We start from the raw sequence: 17,066 nt of genomic DNA, 5'->3' as shown, positions 1-17,066 counted from the left end.
TGCTTCATGTCATTTTCTTGGAGATCAAGACATCGCGTCTGATATTTTCTTCTACTTGGTCTATCCAAGAAAATATCAACTCGGGCCGAATTGCGGCTATTTATTAGAGCATCAAATAGGGAAAGAAGAGGATAAAAACAAAAGGCAAAGGAGAGGAAGGGTAAAATGTTTCTACTTTTCTTTGTCTTGACAGAGGCCAAGGATATCTGTACCTTCTACTTTCTTTCTTTTTTACGCGTTGTTTTTTATGTTACATTACAGCATCTTTTTAATTTAAAAAAATTAAATTAATATTCTTTTAAAATATTTTTGATGTAATAAAAAATATCAAAAAATATCATTTTAAATTATTTTAAATTAAAAATCACTTTTAAAAAATACATGCACTATAATATCTAACATGTAATAAAATAAGAATCTCCATTATATATTTAATTTGAATGTAATAAATATCAACTCAAATTAAATACATATTTATTTTTACATGTATATCCAAGACATGGTACATATGGTAAACATAACTAATTTTATTACCCTTTATGTAAATACTAGTATATTTGCATGCATTCTATTATTAATCAAATTATTATTTTTTTCTAAATCTTTTTAAAAAGCTAAGAGTATGAAGATTTTTTTAACAAAATTATTAAATCTAATCAATCAGTTTGATTTTAAAATCTATTAATTTGACTCCTTGCCTTGAGTTTCTAATTAAATTGTGTGGAAATTGATTTAAATTAAATTATTCAATTTAATAAATTTAAAAACAATTTATATGACTCGTAAAAACATAATATAATGTTTTAAAAAAACTTTAAAATAACAATTTGTTTTTATATCGAGACAATACAAGATTGAATTGACTTTAATTAACTTTCAACCTGAGTTATGAACTTCAATAAATTTAATAACTTTGTCATTTTTATAAATTATTTTTATTTAATTTTATGATAATATTAGATGCTTTCAAAATCGAGTATTAACTCTAATTTTTTTTTATTTAAGATTATGATAACCCTATAAAAAATATAAAAAAATAAACCATGAATTCTATTTTTTAACCAATCTAATATTAAATAAAAATGAAACAAAAATAATAAAAATATTAAAGGATCAGAAATTAAAAAAAATATTAGGTTTGATAGATAAACCTATTAAACTCGTGAATTAGATAACACGTCAAACCACAAATTAGGTAATGGACTACATTGAAATTAATAATTTATTTTTAAACTATTTTTATTTAACTATATGATAAAAAGATAAATAATCATAAAATCAAGTGTAAATAATACTGAAATAATTTTTAAGATTATGATTAACTCAAATTAAATACATATTTTTACATGTATATCCAAGACATGGTACATATGGTAAACATAACTAATTTTATTATCCTTTATGTAAATACTAGTATATTTGCATGCATTCTATTATCAATTAAATTATTTTTTTTCTAAATCTTTTTTAAAAGCTAAGAGTATGAAGATTTTTTTAACAAAATTATTAAATCTAATCAAACCGTTTGATTTTAAAATCTATTAATTTGACTTCTTGTCTAACTTGAGTTTCTAATTAAACTATGTGGGAACTGATTTAAATTGAATTATTCAATTTAATAAATTTAAAAACAATTTATATGACTGGTAAAAACATAATATAATTTTTTAAAAAAACTTTAAAATAACAATTTGTTTTTATATCGAGACAATACAAGATTGAATTGACTTTAATTAACTTTCAACCTGAGTTATGAATTTCAATAAGTTTAATAACTTTGTTGTTTTTATAAATTATTTTTATTTAATTTTATGATAATATTAGATGCTTTCAAAATCGAGTATTAACTCTAAATTTTTTTTATTTAAGATTATGATAACCCTATAAAAAATATAAAAAAATAAACCATGAATTCTATTTTTTAACCAATTCAATATTAAATAAAAATGAAACAAAAAAAATAAAAATATTAAAGGATCGGAAATTAAAAAAAAATTAGGTTTGATAGGTAAACCTATTAAACTCGTGAATTAGATAACCCAAATCAACACGTCAAACTATAAATTAGGCAATGAATTCCATTGAAATTAATAATTTATTTTTTAAACTATTTTTATTTAATTATATGATAAAAAAAATAATAATCGTAAAATCAAGTGTAAATAATACTAAAAAACTAATACTGAAATAATTTTTAAGATTATGATAACCTTATAACAAAACATAATTAATTATAAAATTTAATTTTTAATGAGTTTAATATTAAAAGATAAAATAAAAAATAATTTTTTAAAAAAAATTACACAACTTTCTAAAATTCAATAACATTTTTTTTTCAAATTATTATTTTTAATTATATGATTTAAAAAACAGACAATTATATAATTAAATTTAATTTAAAAAAAATCTTACTAAACTTGTAAATAAAAAATACTATAATTATCTCACCAAACTTGCAAGTCAAATCATTGACTTTATAAATTTTATTAACTTAGTTTTTTTAAAATTATTTTTATTTAACTATTGTTTTAAATCGACCAAATAGCAATATTATAATATTTTTTTGATACTAGTACAATATTAAAATATTTAATATTTTTTTTGTGATAACTCTAAACTCCATATCCATATCATACAAGAGTTAAATTAGAAAAATATAAATAACATAGGGAAAAAAAATCAAAATGCAATAATGCTAATGCGTTTGGGGAAACACTGACTGAATGAACTGACTGAATGAATATAGTGGAAACCTTACATGAGAGTACAAATTGCCATCCCCAGGCAATGGTATCAGAACCAGACCGGATTGGGTGGTCTGACCCGGTTTGGTCTTAAGACCAATTAAGATCTGACCCAGTATTTACAGGATGAAAGGTACAGTGTCAGCTCCTGAGCACAAATGAAATCTTCAATATGCAGAGATCAAAGCAGCATAACCATTTGATTTCATTTCTTTTCTAAACCAACATCGAGTTCTCAGTTCTCCTTGTATAAGCAAATTCAAGATAGAACAAAGCAACGATTTTAATACAATGAAAGTGTACAGTGTACACAAACTCAAAAAGAAGGGGGCAATGAGCCGTTCTGAAAATCCACCGCAAAGCAGTTGCTGGTATCATCTGCGGCTCAATGATAATCAGGCATCTTGAACTCCCGCCACAAATATACAACAACGGTAGCAATCAATACTAATTTCTTGATTACAGATCTCCCAAACAATGTCTACGTGATTGGGCACCTTCCTGTTCACAAAGATTCCCCCAAAACAACAGGGCAGGAGGAAAAATGAGAAATCTAAAGCGGATCAGCTTCTAACGTTTCAGCCAAGTGCTAAGAAAATTCAAACTTCAATGTCAAATGGAAGATCACACTTTTCAGTCAGCTTACAAAGAAAAATGGCACCAGATTCTAATAATTTGTTAAAATGTAAGATTATTCGGCCACAAACACAAAAGACAGGCTCTACTAGAATCATGACTACACCTTCACAACAGTCTATACTGCCTCAAATCCACAGACAAGATTATAGGGTATCCAGGAGCAAAGTTGCAAATGAATAAAGAGATTTCTGAGAACCATTCAGACAAGTTTTCTGAGGCTTAGATTCAAAGTGTTATCATAGATTGCTATAAAAAATAACAGGGACCATGAACAGTTGTTAGAGATGAGTCTCAATTCAAGCGTTACAATTTAAGAAGGGAAATCATGACACCATGACACACAGAATTGACTTGGCTAAGTAGCTAGCTAATATAGGATAAACTTGAAATACCATAAATAGCTTTATCATAAGTGGAAACCATACACATCAAGCTAAAGAGAGAAACAATATGTTCATAAAATGTTGTGAAGCTATAGGGAACCCGTGTTTTTATTCTTACACATGAGTCTAGTCCCTCTTCAGGCAAGTTAAACTTAAAACCATATAAAAAAGTAATACTTGGATAAGCTTAATCGAATTCTTTTGATCTTTTAGCATGCATGTGACTCAAAAAGTAAAAACTACATTAAAGAGAAGTTCAGGAGTTAATGTGAAGAGGGGGAAAAAAAACATTTGTGCGCAAATCTTCTATGCAAAGATAAGCACAATATATGAACTCTAGCTTCCTTGAAAAACCAGGAAAACTTGTATGGACCCCTTGAAAGCGCATACTCCCACCAAACAGTAAATTATCGTGAACTTGAGAGCATAAGAACTCGAGTATTCTCACACAACAAACTCTCAACATATTGCGAAATGGATGAATTAATGCTAGTTCTCTATCCAATTTCTCACTGTGACACAATATTCAATTCATAAATCATGTAACCCATCATTTATTCATGTTGCAGTTATTATGATTGTAGCCGCTCTGCATAGAACTCTATTTTCTAACAAAATACCACACTTAATTATTATTATTTTTTTATAATGCAGCAAAGAAAAGAAATTTTTTTTTTTTTTTTATAATGCAGCAAAGAAAAGAAAAACCTCAGCAAAAGAAACAAAATTACCTGATACAATAAGAAAAAAAAACTTAAAAACAGGACTGAAGCAGTTATTCTGGTACAGGCCTGGCAATTTTGTACCTCAGTTTCCTATTATGATTTTCCTGCCAAAAGTTCAAAGCAAACATCAATGCCATCCAAACCCATCCAGGACAAACATGCCTAATCCACAAGGCAGAGTTCAATACTTAATCTTTCTGCCTTCTAATTGATGATTGGCCATGACAAACTACATCTATCAGTACTGTAAACCATTATTAAGAAGCTAATCACAAAATGCATGCACAAATACAATTATCCTATGCTTACCATCTCCAACACCTTAGCATTACTCTTCTCAACTTGCCTAGCCAAATTGTCAAGCTTACACAACATTTTCTCATACAAATCCTCCAAACTCTTCGTAGAATTCAGCGTCTCCGATCCCATCAACTTCCCTAAATCCTTAACACAAAACCCTTCTGCAACCATATCCAACTCCTTTTGATCATTTAAAACCCTATCCATCCTATTCAAACCCTCCCCCACCTCATCAGTCATCGCCGATGCACACTTCAACTCCGGAAACGGCGAATTAGGGCTAAAACACCCGTAGTTTCCTCGAAAATCCGGCCCAATGTTATCAATCCCAATCGATTTCGGGTCAAAACACCTTGAATTAACCCGAAACTGATACGCGCGATACTCATGCGTATGGTACAACAACTCGCCTTGCACTGGCGTGGTAAATAACAAAAATACGCACGGATTCAAATCCTTCTCACCCTTCGCCGCCGTCTTAAGGCGGCTCAAAGATTGCGAAACGCAGAATTCCCTCATCGAAGGGCGGATTGGGGACTTCCTTCTCGCGGAAAACCAGCCGAGGAAATTACTGCTGCTACTGCTACTATTGCTTTGATGAGTTGTTGGGGAGACGAGTCGGTGGAGAGTCACTGAGTCGACTCGGCCGAGCGAGTCGTAGAAGGAGAGAGGGATACTAGGGCAGAAGAAGGAGGTAATCGTAGCGATTACGTTAGAATCGGGGTTTTGGGGAGTGTTGTCGTCGGTGAGGGTAGAAGGGGTGAGATGGGTTACGTGGCCGAATAAGAGACCGTCCACGTCGCCGAGGGAAGTGGTGATGCGGTGCATCAAGGCGGATAATGTTGGGCCTGATATTGTGATCTTTTGGAATGGAAGATCGTCCATGGCGAGAGAGAGAGAGAGAGAGAGAGAGAGAGAGAGGGCTAGGTATTGGGAGAGACGAGCGTGTTTTTTGGGTTTGAGGGAGAAGATAAGAAACGGTGTCGTTTTAATGGCGGGGCAATGAATAAATACCGTGTTTGGTTTGAGAAAAAAGGAGGGAAGGAAAGGAAAGAGAAATTACTGGCTTTTAATTTTCTTTCCATTATTAATATAATTATTAAATTCAGTTCGGCCCATAAGCTAATAGAAATTTAGAGAGTGATTCAGGTTGAATATTCAATTAAATTAGATAATATATTGATTCAGTACAGTTTTAATTTATTAATTTTTTTTAATGATTTAATTGATTCAATAAAATTTAATTTTAAAAAATAAAATAATATTTTTTAATTAAAATAATTGATTATTGGTAATTTTTAAATAAAAGTAGATAGACACCGATTATAAACATGATTTCTACCTTATATTATATTTATTTTTATGAACAATTCCTAATTTCATAATAAATATTGCAAGAATCAAAGAATCCGTGGACTTCCCTCGTATATAGTTAACCTTCCAAAATAAATTGAAAGCCAAAATTAGTCGTTTTTTCCTCCTCAAAAAGTACAGGAAAATGCTACAATTTTGCTTAATCTTCTGTACACCCAAAGAGCTTGTCGGAACCGGTCTGGTTTCAATGCACCAAGCAACTCATCATCACCATGGTTGGCGAGTCCCTCACGAGCTCTAAATCACACTCGATGGTGCCTTGCTTGCTCATCAGTCATCAAGTAGTGTGGAAGAAGAGAGTGAACGAGGTCCTTCTCCTTTGTTATAATTTGTTGTCATCGAAGGAGGAAAACTCTTTTCAATAAAGATAATGATTCTTAAACCAATTTTATTCTCTCTATAAAATCAAATAATGTTAACCTTGTTAATTGATTTTGTTATATTTTGTTTTAAGTTAAAATGACATTTTTAAAAAGATTTGTTTTTTAAAATAAAATAAAATCAAACTTAATTTTAACGAGATTAAACTAGATTAATTTTAAATTAATTTTTTAAAAATTAGTTTTAAACCCACAAGACTAGATATGTTTATAATTACAGGAGCATTAAAACCAAAATATATCAAGATAATATTTTTTTTATTTTTTAAAAATTATTTTTTAGATCAATGCATCAAAACAATTCAAAACATATAAAAAATTTTTTATATGTTTTGAATTGTTTTGATGCATTGATCTAAAAAATAATTTTTAAAAAATAAAAAAAATATTATTTTGATATATTTTGGTATTAAAAATACTTTTAAAAACAACCATAACCACACTTTCAAACAACCCTAAGCGCGTGTTAGGTATTGTGGTAACTTTTATGGTTGTGGTTTGGAAAAAATAATTTAATAAAAAGGATTTTTTGTGAGGTTGATTTCAAAAAAAGTTAATGTTTGGTTAAAAATGTGGTTGAAGTTATGGTTTTTTTTAAAAAATAATTTTGTGTTTAGTTAAAAAACTGTGGTTTAAATTATGGTTAAAAAATAGTTTCTTGTGTTTGGTTAATATGTTTTGTGTTTTATATTTGATTTGAATTAATTAAAAGGATATATATAGACACATATATATAATTCCAAAACATAGGTATTTTGTAATTATGATTACATAACAAAATGAAATATATTTATACATTAATGTACTCCTTTATTGTTCTATTAAATTATTTTCAATTTCATTGCATACAAAATTCATACGTGAAGGCCTTTGTGAGCCTTGAACGGCTGAAACCTGAACAATATTACGTAAAAAGTCATCTCGAATTAAATTGGGGTTGCGATCATATTCAGAAAAAAAAAATGCATCTTTTTGCGATCTCCAGTGCTATTGATGCAACTATAATCTCAACTTGTGTTTTGTATGAATAAGCAGGCATGTTTTGAAAAACAATTCACCTGTGTTTCCATACCCCAAAAAAACATTCGATCACGTTATGTAGTGACTATTGTGCACGATTAAACACTTCTTTCCGACCACTTGGTTGTTTATGCCACCTAAATTCTTAGAAATAATACCTCTCGCCTTTGTAGGGATCTAAATACCCATACTTATTTAGATATCCAACATCAATCAAATAATATTTTTTTTTGTAAATAATAACAATATGGTAATTAATAACAAAACTTAAAAAAATATATTATATTCCTTCAATTACCAAATCTTCACTTTAGTCAAAATAACAACCTTTTGGAGGTTTTGGAAATTTGATATTGCTATTGTCAATAGCTTCAAGAAAAATACGTGTATCGTGTGCACTGCCTTCCCATCTTGCCCACACGAACATGAATTGCATGTCGAAACTACAAGCGATCATGAAATTTTGTGTTGGTACACCTTTTCTTCTAATAAATGGAATTTGACTTTCAGATGATATAAAGGCATGAACATGTGTTCCATCAATTGCACTGATATAATTCTACAACCTAGAAAAATTAAGTACTCATAAACATTGATAACATATTTCATTCTCATTTAAACAACTTAATTAAACTTAATTAAACAAAAATTCATCTTACCTTGAAATGTGACATAAATCTTGGATTCATAACAATTTCTCTAGGCGTGCTCGTAAATTATGGATCTACTAGTTTTATGACTTCCACAGCATACAAACATAATAATTTAAGCACTCTTTAGAACATTTACTAATAGTTTCACCTGAATGCTGAAATCGTCCTACACTTGTCTTTATAACGCCCTAACTGCTATTGTAAATAGAAACATTGTTACCTTTTCAATAATATTCATTCTTCTTGATGGTTTTAAGCCATGGTGCGTTTCTAATTTAATGCACAAACTAAACAAAGTGGTTGCGTCCACCCTGAACATGTTAATACTTTGTTTCTAATAACCTCTTAAAACCTCTATCAATCAATGCATTCCTGTATTATACGAAACCGTAAAGGTTCTTTATACATATAATTAATATAATACATGTTTATAGCTCTAGTTATGCATATAATTAATTTTTTCATATAAAAATGCCTCATTAAAATAAATTCATCGTCATCATCACTGTTATCATCACCGTCATCATCACTATCATCATTACTATCATGCCTCATTAAAATAAATTCATCGTCATCATCACTGTTATCATCACCGTCATCATCACTATCATCATTACTATCATCGACATCGTTTCCATCATTGTCATCTCCAGCACCAGAAAATAAGGCACCACTACCTTCACAACTAGGATAATTAATGTGGTCTACAATGCGGTTTATTATATTATTATAATTGCCATTGAAATCCCCATTAAATATGTCATTAAACCGTGAATCATCTATAACTCCAATTATATAAATATATATATAAATATATATATATATATGTTGTTAATAAAAATATTTAAATAATTAAATATCATTTAATAAAAAAAACTATCAAATAGTTGGTGCAACATAAGTTTTTTCATACCTGTAAAGCCAACAAAAATAGTGTTCCACTTGCTTATATGATGCAGTTAAGGTTTGAGAGGTTTGTTATAAAGCAAAAAAGTTATTTGAAAGTTGACTTACAAATAATCCTCTTTCTATAAAAAAAACTCACTGTTTTTACATCTTTTTTAAAAGTTATTTTATTTAGCTTTCAATATAAGTACATTATCACGTATAGACAGTAAAAGTAACATATAATGTTAATTTTACAGCTAATATATACTGACATGTATTTTTTGACCTTTTGTTCTCATTTTATTATTCAAGATTCCTTTCGCCCACTTTTTTTTTTCTTTTCTTATCACCATAACAGTGCACATCAACATGTACAGAAATAATCTAAAAAGTAATAAATATTGTATTTCAAGAACTGTAAACACAATTTATATATATGAACTCCAACAGCAACGCACTAAAGAGAGCAGCATGTATTCTAATAATCGGTGACAAATCTAGTAGCTCAAACAACATTTACAGTAGCACATGCATTGACTCTCATGCACATAATAGCTGAGACAATATTCCAAACTTACTTGTACATAGTAGCTTAAACAATCATGTTAACAGCAATGAATAGTATTAGTAAACAAGGCATCAGCTTCCATCAATTCTCACGACAAAAAAAAAATGCTCTTTATCACAATACACAAGCAAATAGTAGTTGCACATGGTATCTCAATTACTTGCAGCACTTATTAGCTCATAACAGAAAAAAAAAAAAAAAAAAAAAAACAAGTAAATGTTCATATAGTAGCTGCATATGGTATATCAATGAATATAAATTCACACACAAGGCTACAACTCTCATCACCTCATGGCAGAAAAGAAAACACATCAACATTTCACATAGTAGTTGCATATGGTTTATTACAATTACAACTGGACACACAAGGCAGCAACTCCCATCAACTCATAGTATAAAAGAAAACAAACAGGGCTGCACATGGTATATTATGATAGAACATGCATTTTACCAGCAACACTCAATATTCAAGACCTTCAAGGAACAATACAATGAAGGAAAATTACCAACAAATTCAATCCAATAGTCAACCATTTAACATTAATAACAACAGAAATGACAGTTTTAATTCATTGATAAAATACAACATTAAAAACTAACAATATCCTTGTGCAAGTATATTAGCTCTCGAAAAATAATTTAATATAAATACAATAGTACGTAAATTACTGCAAATGAAAATGCCCATATATCTCAACATGAAATTTGGAAGAATACAATGACTCGGATAAACTTTGGCAAATGAAAAAAACTCTTTTTTAAAACTGGCATCCCATTATTCTGCAACAATAAAATAAGCTTGTATAAATACATTAAGCAAGTGAATAGTTAATTGATTAACGGTTAAGAAAATGTAATAATACAATGTCATCCATCTCAGCTTCTGCTCCTTATCAACCATACTAGCCCACATTTCTCTTTTCCTTCTTAAACTCAAATACTTCATAGCAAAATCATGGAACTTATCTTCAATTGAAACTCCAGGAATTGAGTGCAGCTCAGTCATCACCTCGGGAATATTATAGCCTTCGCGATCCATATTAACAGACATGGAATCACTCTTAGTCGACATACTCTCAAGTAGTTGATTACACCTTGACATCAGTTGAACACCAATTCCAGATGTTTTCTTCTTTTTACCTTGCACATCATAATGATCTCGCTCTTTTTTTTTCCACCACTTTTTGTGTTGTTACTGCTAGACATATTTATCCCTTCAACCATTCGAGCCATGTTAGCTTGGAAATCTGGAATCACATCTTCCTCCAAATCACCGCTGCCCTCTTTCAAATCATCATGAGCAATATCAACATTGCTTGTACCAGGATCAACATCACTACTAGTAGGTACACCTGATGAAAGAGCCTATGCAAACGCTCTAGTTGCGACAATATTGGAATACATTCGGTCAAATTTATTCTTCAAAGACTGCTCAATACCTACATGTCTGAATTTTTTTATCTCCTATAATTTCTTGTATATAAATTAAATCAAGTAATGAAGGATCAAGACTAGTAAAATTTTGGTGTTGAAATTTGACAAAAATAAAAGAAATTGTTAAGATGACAAGGAATGTACCTGAATTTTTTGTTTCCACCACTCATCGCTAGTTGAAATTGTGTCTAATTCATTATTTCAGCCAACACCAATTTTAGAAACTAGCTTATTCCATATCCTCCAATTCTTTTTGCATCCATCCCATTTGTTTTTCAATTGTGTTTTAATGAATACATGACCAGTTTGTTCTTTGAATGATGTTATAAAAAATTTCCACCCTGTTTTATCGAAATGAGTATTAGGTCTCATTCCCATATCAATTGCCTTAATGCATATATCACAAAATATATGTAACATTTTCTTTGTCCAAGCAGCCTTATTAAAAGATTCAAGACCTTCCATGATATCTTTTAACATATTTAACAAAAGTTTAAAATTAATCAATGATATCAATTACATTGTGGCACATACATAAAACGTGGACTAAAACAATAATAAAACTCAATGTTCAGTATTTACAAAAGCTGTGTGATTAGCAACAAACATTAACCATGCATGTATTTGAATGAGAATATTCTTGCTAATTTGTAATGAAAATTTATTGAAACCCATTAATTTTTAACTGTTCAAAAAACTCAGTTTCAGTCATGATATAATATTTGAATTATCAAGCAACACTTCATCGTCATCATGTTGTTTGGAAGCTAAAAACAGAGGGAAAAAAACAAACATAACAAAATCTTTTTATACATTCAAAGTAACCCAGCTTTCTTTTGTAGCATGCAAACACACAAAAGGAGACTCAAAATTCTGATTTTGACTACAAAAGTAGAAATAAAAGTAACCCTACACGACATGCTAACAAGGCATTAATTACAATTACAATAAACACATGCACAATAAAGAAATCTATGGTTGCTCAAATAGAAACAACATCAATATGCATAGTAAACATATCAGACCATGAAGAACAACACATAGATAAAATTTCAAAGCATCACATTATTTCTGGTAAGCAAATAATCTAGTAGCAGCACCGTCAGCTAGTAGTAGACATAAAAAATGAAACCAGATTTAAACAAAGAAAAACAACAGACAAGTAGTACATAGAAGCAATTAAATTTTGCTAAATTCAAAACAATTGACGAAGGCACAATAAACAGAAGACAATCAACAGTAACCATGAAATTTGTTAATTGTAGAACACACAATAATTGATCATGCAGGTACACAGACATGCAATTTTTTATTTTGAAAAAAATAAAAATGAAGACGGAGATAAGGCGGGAACTTACCTCAGTCTATCTGTTTAGGTGTCCAAACCAGCACGGTTCTACAGCTTTGTCCTGCAAACAGATACAATGAAGATCTAGAACATAAATTAGATTTTGAGCTACAATTATTACAAAATTAACATGGGTAACACAGTACACAGAAGCATCACAAAAATGCAGGTTTTCAAGTAAAAAAAATTAAAAACATATGCAAAGCAGAAGACAAGCAAAAGAAGCAATGAAATTTGCTATAAATTCAAAAAAATTGATGAAGGCACAGTAAATAGAACACAAACAACAACAACAATGAAATTTATAGATCAATTTAATAATTGCAGTGTTAACAGTAATCGAGCATATAGTAACACAAACATGCAATTTTTCATCTAAAAAAACAAAAATGAAGATGGAGATAAGGCAAGAACTTCCTCAGTCTCTCTTTTTGTTCTGCAAACTACTACAGTGCTGTAACTTTGTTCTGCAAAAACAAAAAACAATAGAGACCCATTAAAGAAATTAGATTTTAAGCAACATGTTAAACAAAATTGACAAGGGGAACTCATAGTACTTACAAGTATCTCGCTCGTGGACCTTTCCCAACATGAACCTCTTGGGTTTTTATGCAATTGTAACAATAGAGGGACAAATCGATGAAGGTTTGTGTTTTTGATCTTCGTTTGGAAAAAAAAGGATAGAGGGGAAGAAGCTTGCTCTAGCGTCGTCCTATGCGTTGGTGGTTTTAGGGCAAAATAGAAACGGGGTTGTAGCAAAAGACGAAAGAGGAGAATAGTTTGGGGAAGGAAATTGGGGTTTAGTTCATCAATGCTAACATTGATCTGCAACCGTAACTGAAAAATTTATGAGGTAGAGGACCGTAATTGACCGTGGTTACTAGGAAAGTGTTGGTGGTGAGAGAGAGCTAAAACACATGAAAGAATAGTATAGAAAAGGTTAAAAATAGGAGTTTACATCAATAGTAACATTGATCTACAATCTTCTGTAAACAATTTGTTAAGTTTTTATGACCATTGGAAATTGGGTGAGGATAGTTGGGAATGTAATTGTAAATTGGTGATGATGAGAGAGATGAGAAACGCATGAAAAGCAATGCGTAATTGTTGATGATGAGAGAGATAAGAAACGCATGAAAAGTAATGCGTAATTGCTTTTCACTTTTTACAATTCAATTGCAGTTTGAATTGAGACCAACATAAAAAAATATATATATATATAAGGTTAGTGATTAACCAAACATGTGTTATACTATTTTTTTTTTCAACCATAGCCGCACTAGCATAACCAAACACCATCTAAATATAAGAAAAAAACACACAATTACGAAATTTGATAATTTTGATAATCTAAGATTTTTTCTGCTTACTAAAAGAATGATGGATTGAAATAATACATTATTATTCCAATAAAAAAAGATTACATTTTTCAAAAGAACTTACTGTCTTGTATATACATACAGTAGACAAGAATATAAGAATTAAAGAATTTGATTACTACCCCCTCCCCCCACTATCATAGAGCGCACCACCTTGTAAAGCAGCACAAATAAACTGTAACAAAACATTATTTCTTGCACGCAAAAAGAATAGGATACTCTTTATTCAGTTGTTGGTGGGACTTCGTCTCCTTCATCAGCACGAGCAGCAGCAGCAGCTAGCTCTGGCTTAATCTCCTCAAGTTGCTGGACAACTTGTTCGGCTTCAGGACGAGCTGCTGGTGTGGGATCAACACAATGCAGAGCTAATTTCAAAGTGTTAAGCAACTCATCATCACCTATAGTTTGTGCATCCCTCATAATCTCTAAATCAAAGACTTCATTAGTCCACTCTTCCTTCACTATTGATGCAACCCATTGTGGCAAATCCATGCCATTCATTGGTTCACCTGGTGATTTCCCAGTTAAAAGCTCTAAAATGATCACCCCGAGGCTGTACACATCAGTCTTCGTGCTGGCGTTCTTGAGTTTTGAGAGCTCTGGTGCGCGATAGCCGAGTGTTCCAGCAGTGGCAATCACATTCGTGTTGGCAGCAGCAGTCATGAGCCTGGAGAGGCCAAAGTCTGCAATGTGTGCATTAGTTTGCTCGTCCAGTAATACGTTGCTTGATGTGAGATTCCCATGAATGATGTTCTCTTGGCTGTGGAGGTGATTGATTCCACGCGCAACGCCGATGGCTATGTTCATCCTTGTTGGCCAATTGACAGTGGTTTCAGGTCCACGAGCTGCAAAAGAAAGATTAAGGTAGACAAGGCCAGTTATTACTTTTTCTTTAAATTTTTCATTCAATCCTTGCCATCAATGTTCCCATGAAGCATAATAGACAGGTCTTGCTCAAAACTCATCTTTTACACCAAAACTGTACCTCACAAGTTCAATACAATCATTAACAGCTTCTTTTGGCTATTTAAGATTCATGAAAGCATGATCATAAATTTCCTTTGTTTCAAACCAAATGTTTCATCTACTTTCAGCCTTCTTAATTTTTATTTCATCTTGATTTTGGTTCTCTAAAATGATTCCTAAATCATTAAATGAATCATTAAATGTGCAGATAGTGTAGATGACATTAAAACTGGTAGAATTAACTTACCATGGAGGTAGGATGCAAGGCTCCCTTTATGCATGTAGTCAAAAACAAGAAGCTTCTCTCCTTTGGGACCTAAATAATAAGCCCTTAGTGCTAAGAGATTTGGGTGCCTAATCTTTCCAAGAGCAGCAGCCTCAGTCTCAAACTCCCTCTGTCCCTTTGTAGTCTTCTCCCTCAACCTTTTCACTGCAACTTGATTTCCATCCTCTAATGTTGCCTTGTATGCTGTTCCGTAAGTGCTCTTCCCCATTATCTCCGCAGTTGCACACAGCAAGTCATCTGCTGTAAACAAAAATGGGCCATCAAAGTGGACTAACTTCCCACCCATTTCACCACCAGATTCAACTTCAGGACCCGCCGCAGCACCTTTTTTCTCACCTTTCCCTGGGAGCCCCCGCGTAGTATTTTTGCCACTCTTTTCTTTAGAAGCAGACCTTTTCTTCATCAAACAACACAGCAGAATGGAACAGAGAAGCAGCAGCACAACTAAGAGGATACCAGCCGCTATGAGGATGATGTCTTTGGTGCTAAGTTTTCGGTGATGATGTTTCGGTGATCCTTTTGTTGGAGCTGGAAGAATTTCTGGAGGGGGTGAAGGACATGGGGTTGAAATGCTATAGCCACATAGCTGAAGGTTTCCCACAAAGGAGCTTGAATTGAACTTTTTAGCAAGAGAAGAGGGAACAGAACCAGATAGGTTGTTGTGAGAAACATTGAAATAAGTGAGATTGGCTAGGCGAGCAAGAGAAGCTGGAATTTCTCCACTAAAATTATTTTGGGCTAAATCAAGCTGGTTGATACTGGAAATGTTTCCAATAGAAGCTGGGATGGGGCCTTTGAACTGATTGTTTTTCAGGTTGAGCATTGAGAGGTTATGCAATCTATCAAAACCTTCTGGGATCTGATTGTCGAGACGGTTTCCCTCAAGATTCAGAGAGACTAACGAGGTTAAATTGGAGAAGCGAAATGGAATGCTTCCACTGAAAGCATTGTTTGAAATATCTAGCTTTTGGAGCCTTGAGAGACTCCCCATTTCATAAGGTATGGCCCCAGAAAGCTGATTGTGACTAAGAGAAATCTCTTGAAGTAAAGCCAACTTGCTAAGACTAACAGGAATAGTTCCAGAAATGCGATTATGATCAAGGGTCAAGAACTGAAGGAGAGAAGAATAGTTCCCCTTACTCCCCCAAGAATCTGGGATTGACCCAGAGAGGTTGTTGTGTTGGATAGCAAGGAATATGAGAGAAGGGGATTGAGTAAGACCAACTGGGATCGACCCCATTAACGAATTAAAGCTCAAATTAAGTCTATATAACTTAGTAGAGTTTGTAAGACTTGGAGGAATTGTACCAATGAGTGAATTGTTACTTACATCAAGACTCTGAAGAACAGGACAGTTACCAAGTGAGGGAGGAATAGAACCTGAAAGCCGGTTGTTGAAGAGGTAAACCCCTCTAAGATTGCGAAGAAAACCAAGAGAAGAAGGGACAGTACCACCAAGAACATTGTCATGTAAACTAATCTTTCTGAGTGCTTGAAGCTGACCAATCTTCTCCGAGATTCTGCCACCTAGTCCCTTCCAAGGAAGCTGGATGGCAATAACCTGTCCTTTGACACATTTGATTCCTGCCCACCTACCAGAGCAAGCTCCATATCCACTATCATTCCAGCTACGTAAAAACCCTTTGAAGTCAATCAGTTCATTCTTTATAGCTCGAAGAGATCGATAATCTGATTGGGTGACAACTACACCGTCCCATTTTTGGCTCGAAGCAAACTGGGGCAAAAAAACTAGTAGAAACAAGCATAAGTATGCACACAGAAAGCACTTGTCGCGGGAATGACAAGTATTTTCCATGAACAACTTCAAGAAACAAGAGCGTTGAAAGAAATGAAGAGAGTTTCTAAGAGTGTCTGCACTCTCCTCTTTGAAGAAAGAAAGAGAATTGCGAGGAGAAATTTGGTCCGTGAGGGAGCAATGTGATAGTGGAGGTTAGAGAGGAGATAAGGGGGGGACAAAA

General features: G+C 32.2%; 2 protein-coding genes across 3 annotated transcripts; both read right to left on the bottom strand.

The window, feature by feature from the left end:
* Nucleotides 1–2,918: 2,918 nt before the first annotated feature.
* On the bottom strand, nt 2,919–5,816 carry LOC105141319 (BRISC complex subunit Abro1-like protein). 2 transcript variants are annotated; one of them, XM_011048503.1, is made up of 3 exons: nt 4,801–5,816; nt 4,498–4,595; nt 2,919–3,297 (listed from the first exon to the last, which is right to left on the bottom strand). In XM_011048503.1, exons 1-2 carry the CDS (start codon nt 5,674–5,676, stop codon nt 4,542–4,544), a joined length of 930 nt encoding a protein of 309 aa, XP_011046805.1. In that variant the 5' UTR covers nt 5,677–5,816; the 3' UTR covers nt 2,919–3,297; nt 4,498–4,541. The 2 variants fall into 2 exon arrangements, with proteins under 2 accessions (XP_011046805.1, XP_011046804.1); XM_011048502.1 differs by having other exon boundaries at nt 2,919–3,245; nt 4,801–5,815.
* An 8,005-nt stretch (nt 5,817–13,821) lies between these two features.
* On the bottom strand, nt 13,822–17,060 carry LOC105141318 (probably inactive leucine-rich repeat receptor-like protein kinase IMK2). Its single transcript, XM_011048500.1, has 2 exons — nt 15,049–17,060; nt 13,822–14,680 (listed from the first exon to the last, which is right to left on the bottom strand). Exons 1-2 carry the CDS (start codon nt 16,901–16,903, stop codon nt 14,058–14,060), a joined length of 2,478 nt encoding a protein of 825 aa, XP_011046802.1. The 5' UTR covers nt 16,904–17,060; the 3' UTR covers nt 13,822–14,057.
* Nucleotides 17,061–17,066: the final 6 nt, after the last annotated feature.

This window comes from Populus euphratica, unplaced genomic scaffold, assembly GCF_000495115.2.
Source record: "Populus euphratica unplaced genomic scaffold, PopEup_1.0 scaffold329.1, whole genome shotgun sequence".
Lineage (NCBI taxonomy): Eukaryota > Viridiplantae > Streptophyta > Magnoliopsida > Malpighiales > Salicaceae > Populus > Populus euphratica.
The sequence above is the reverse complement of the archived record's forward strand: the minus strand, read 5'-3'. Positions and strand labels throughout refer to the sequence as shown.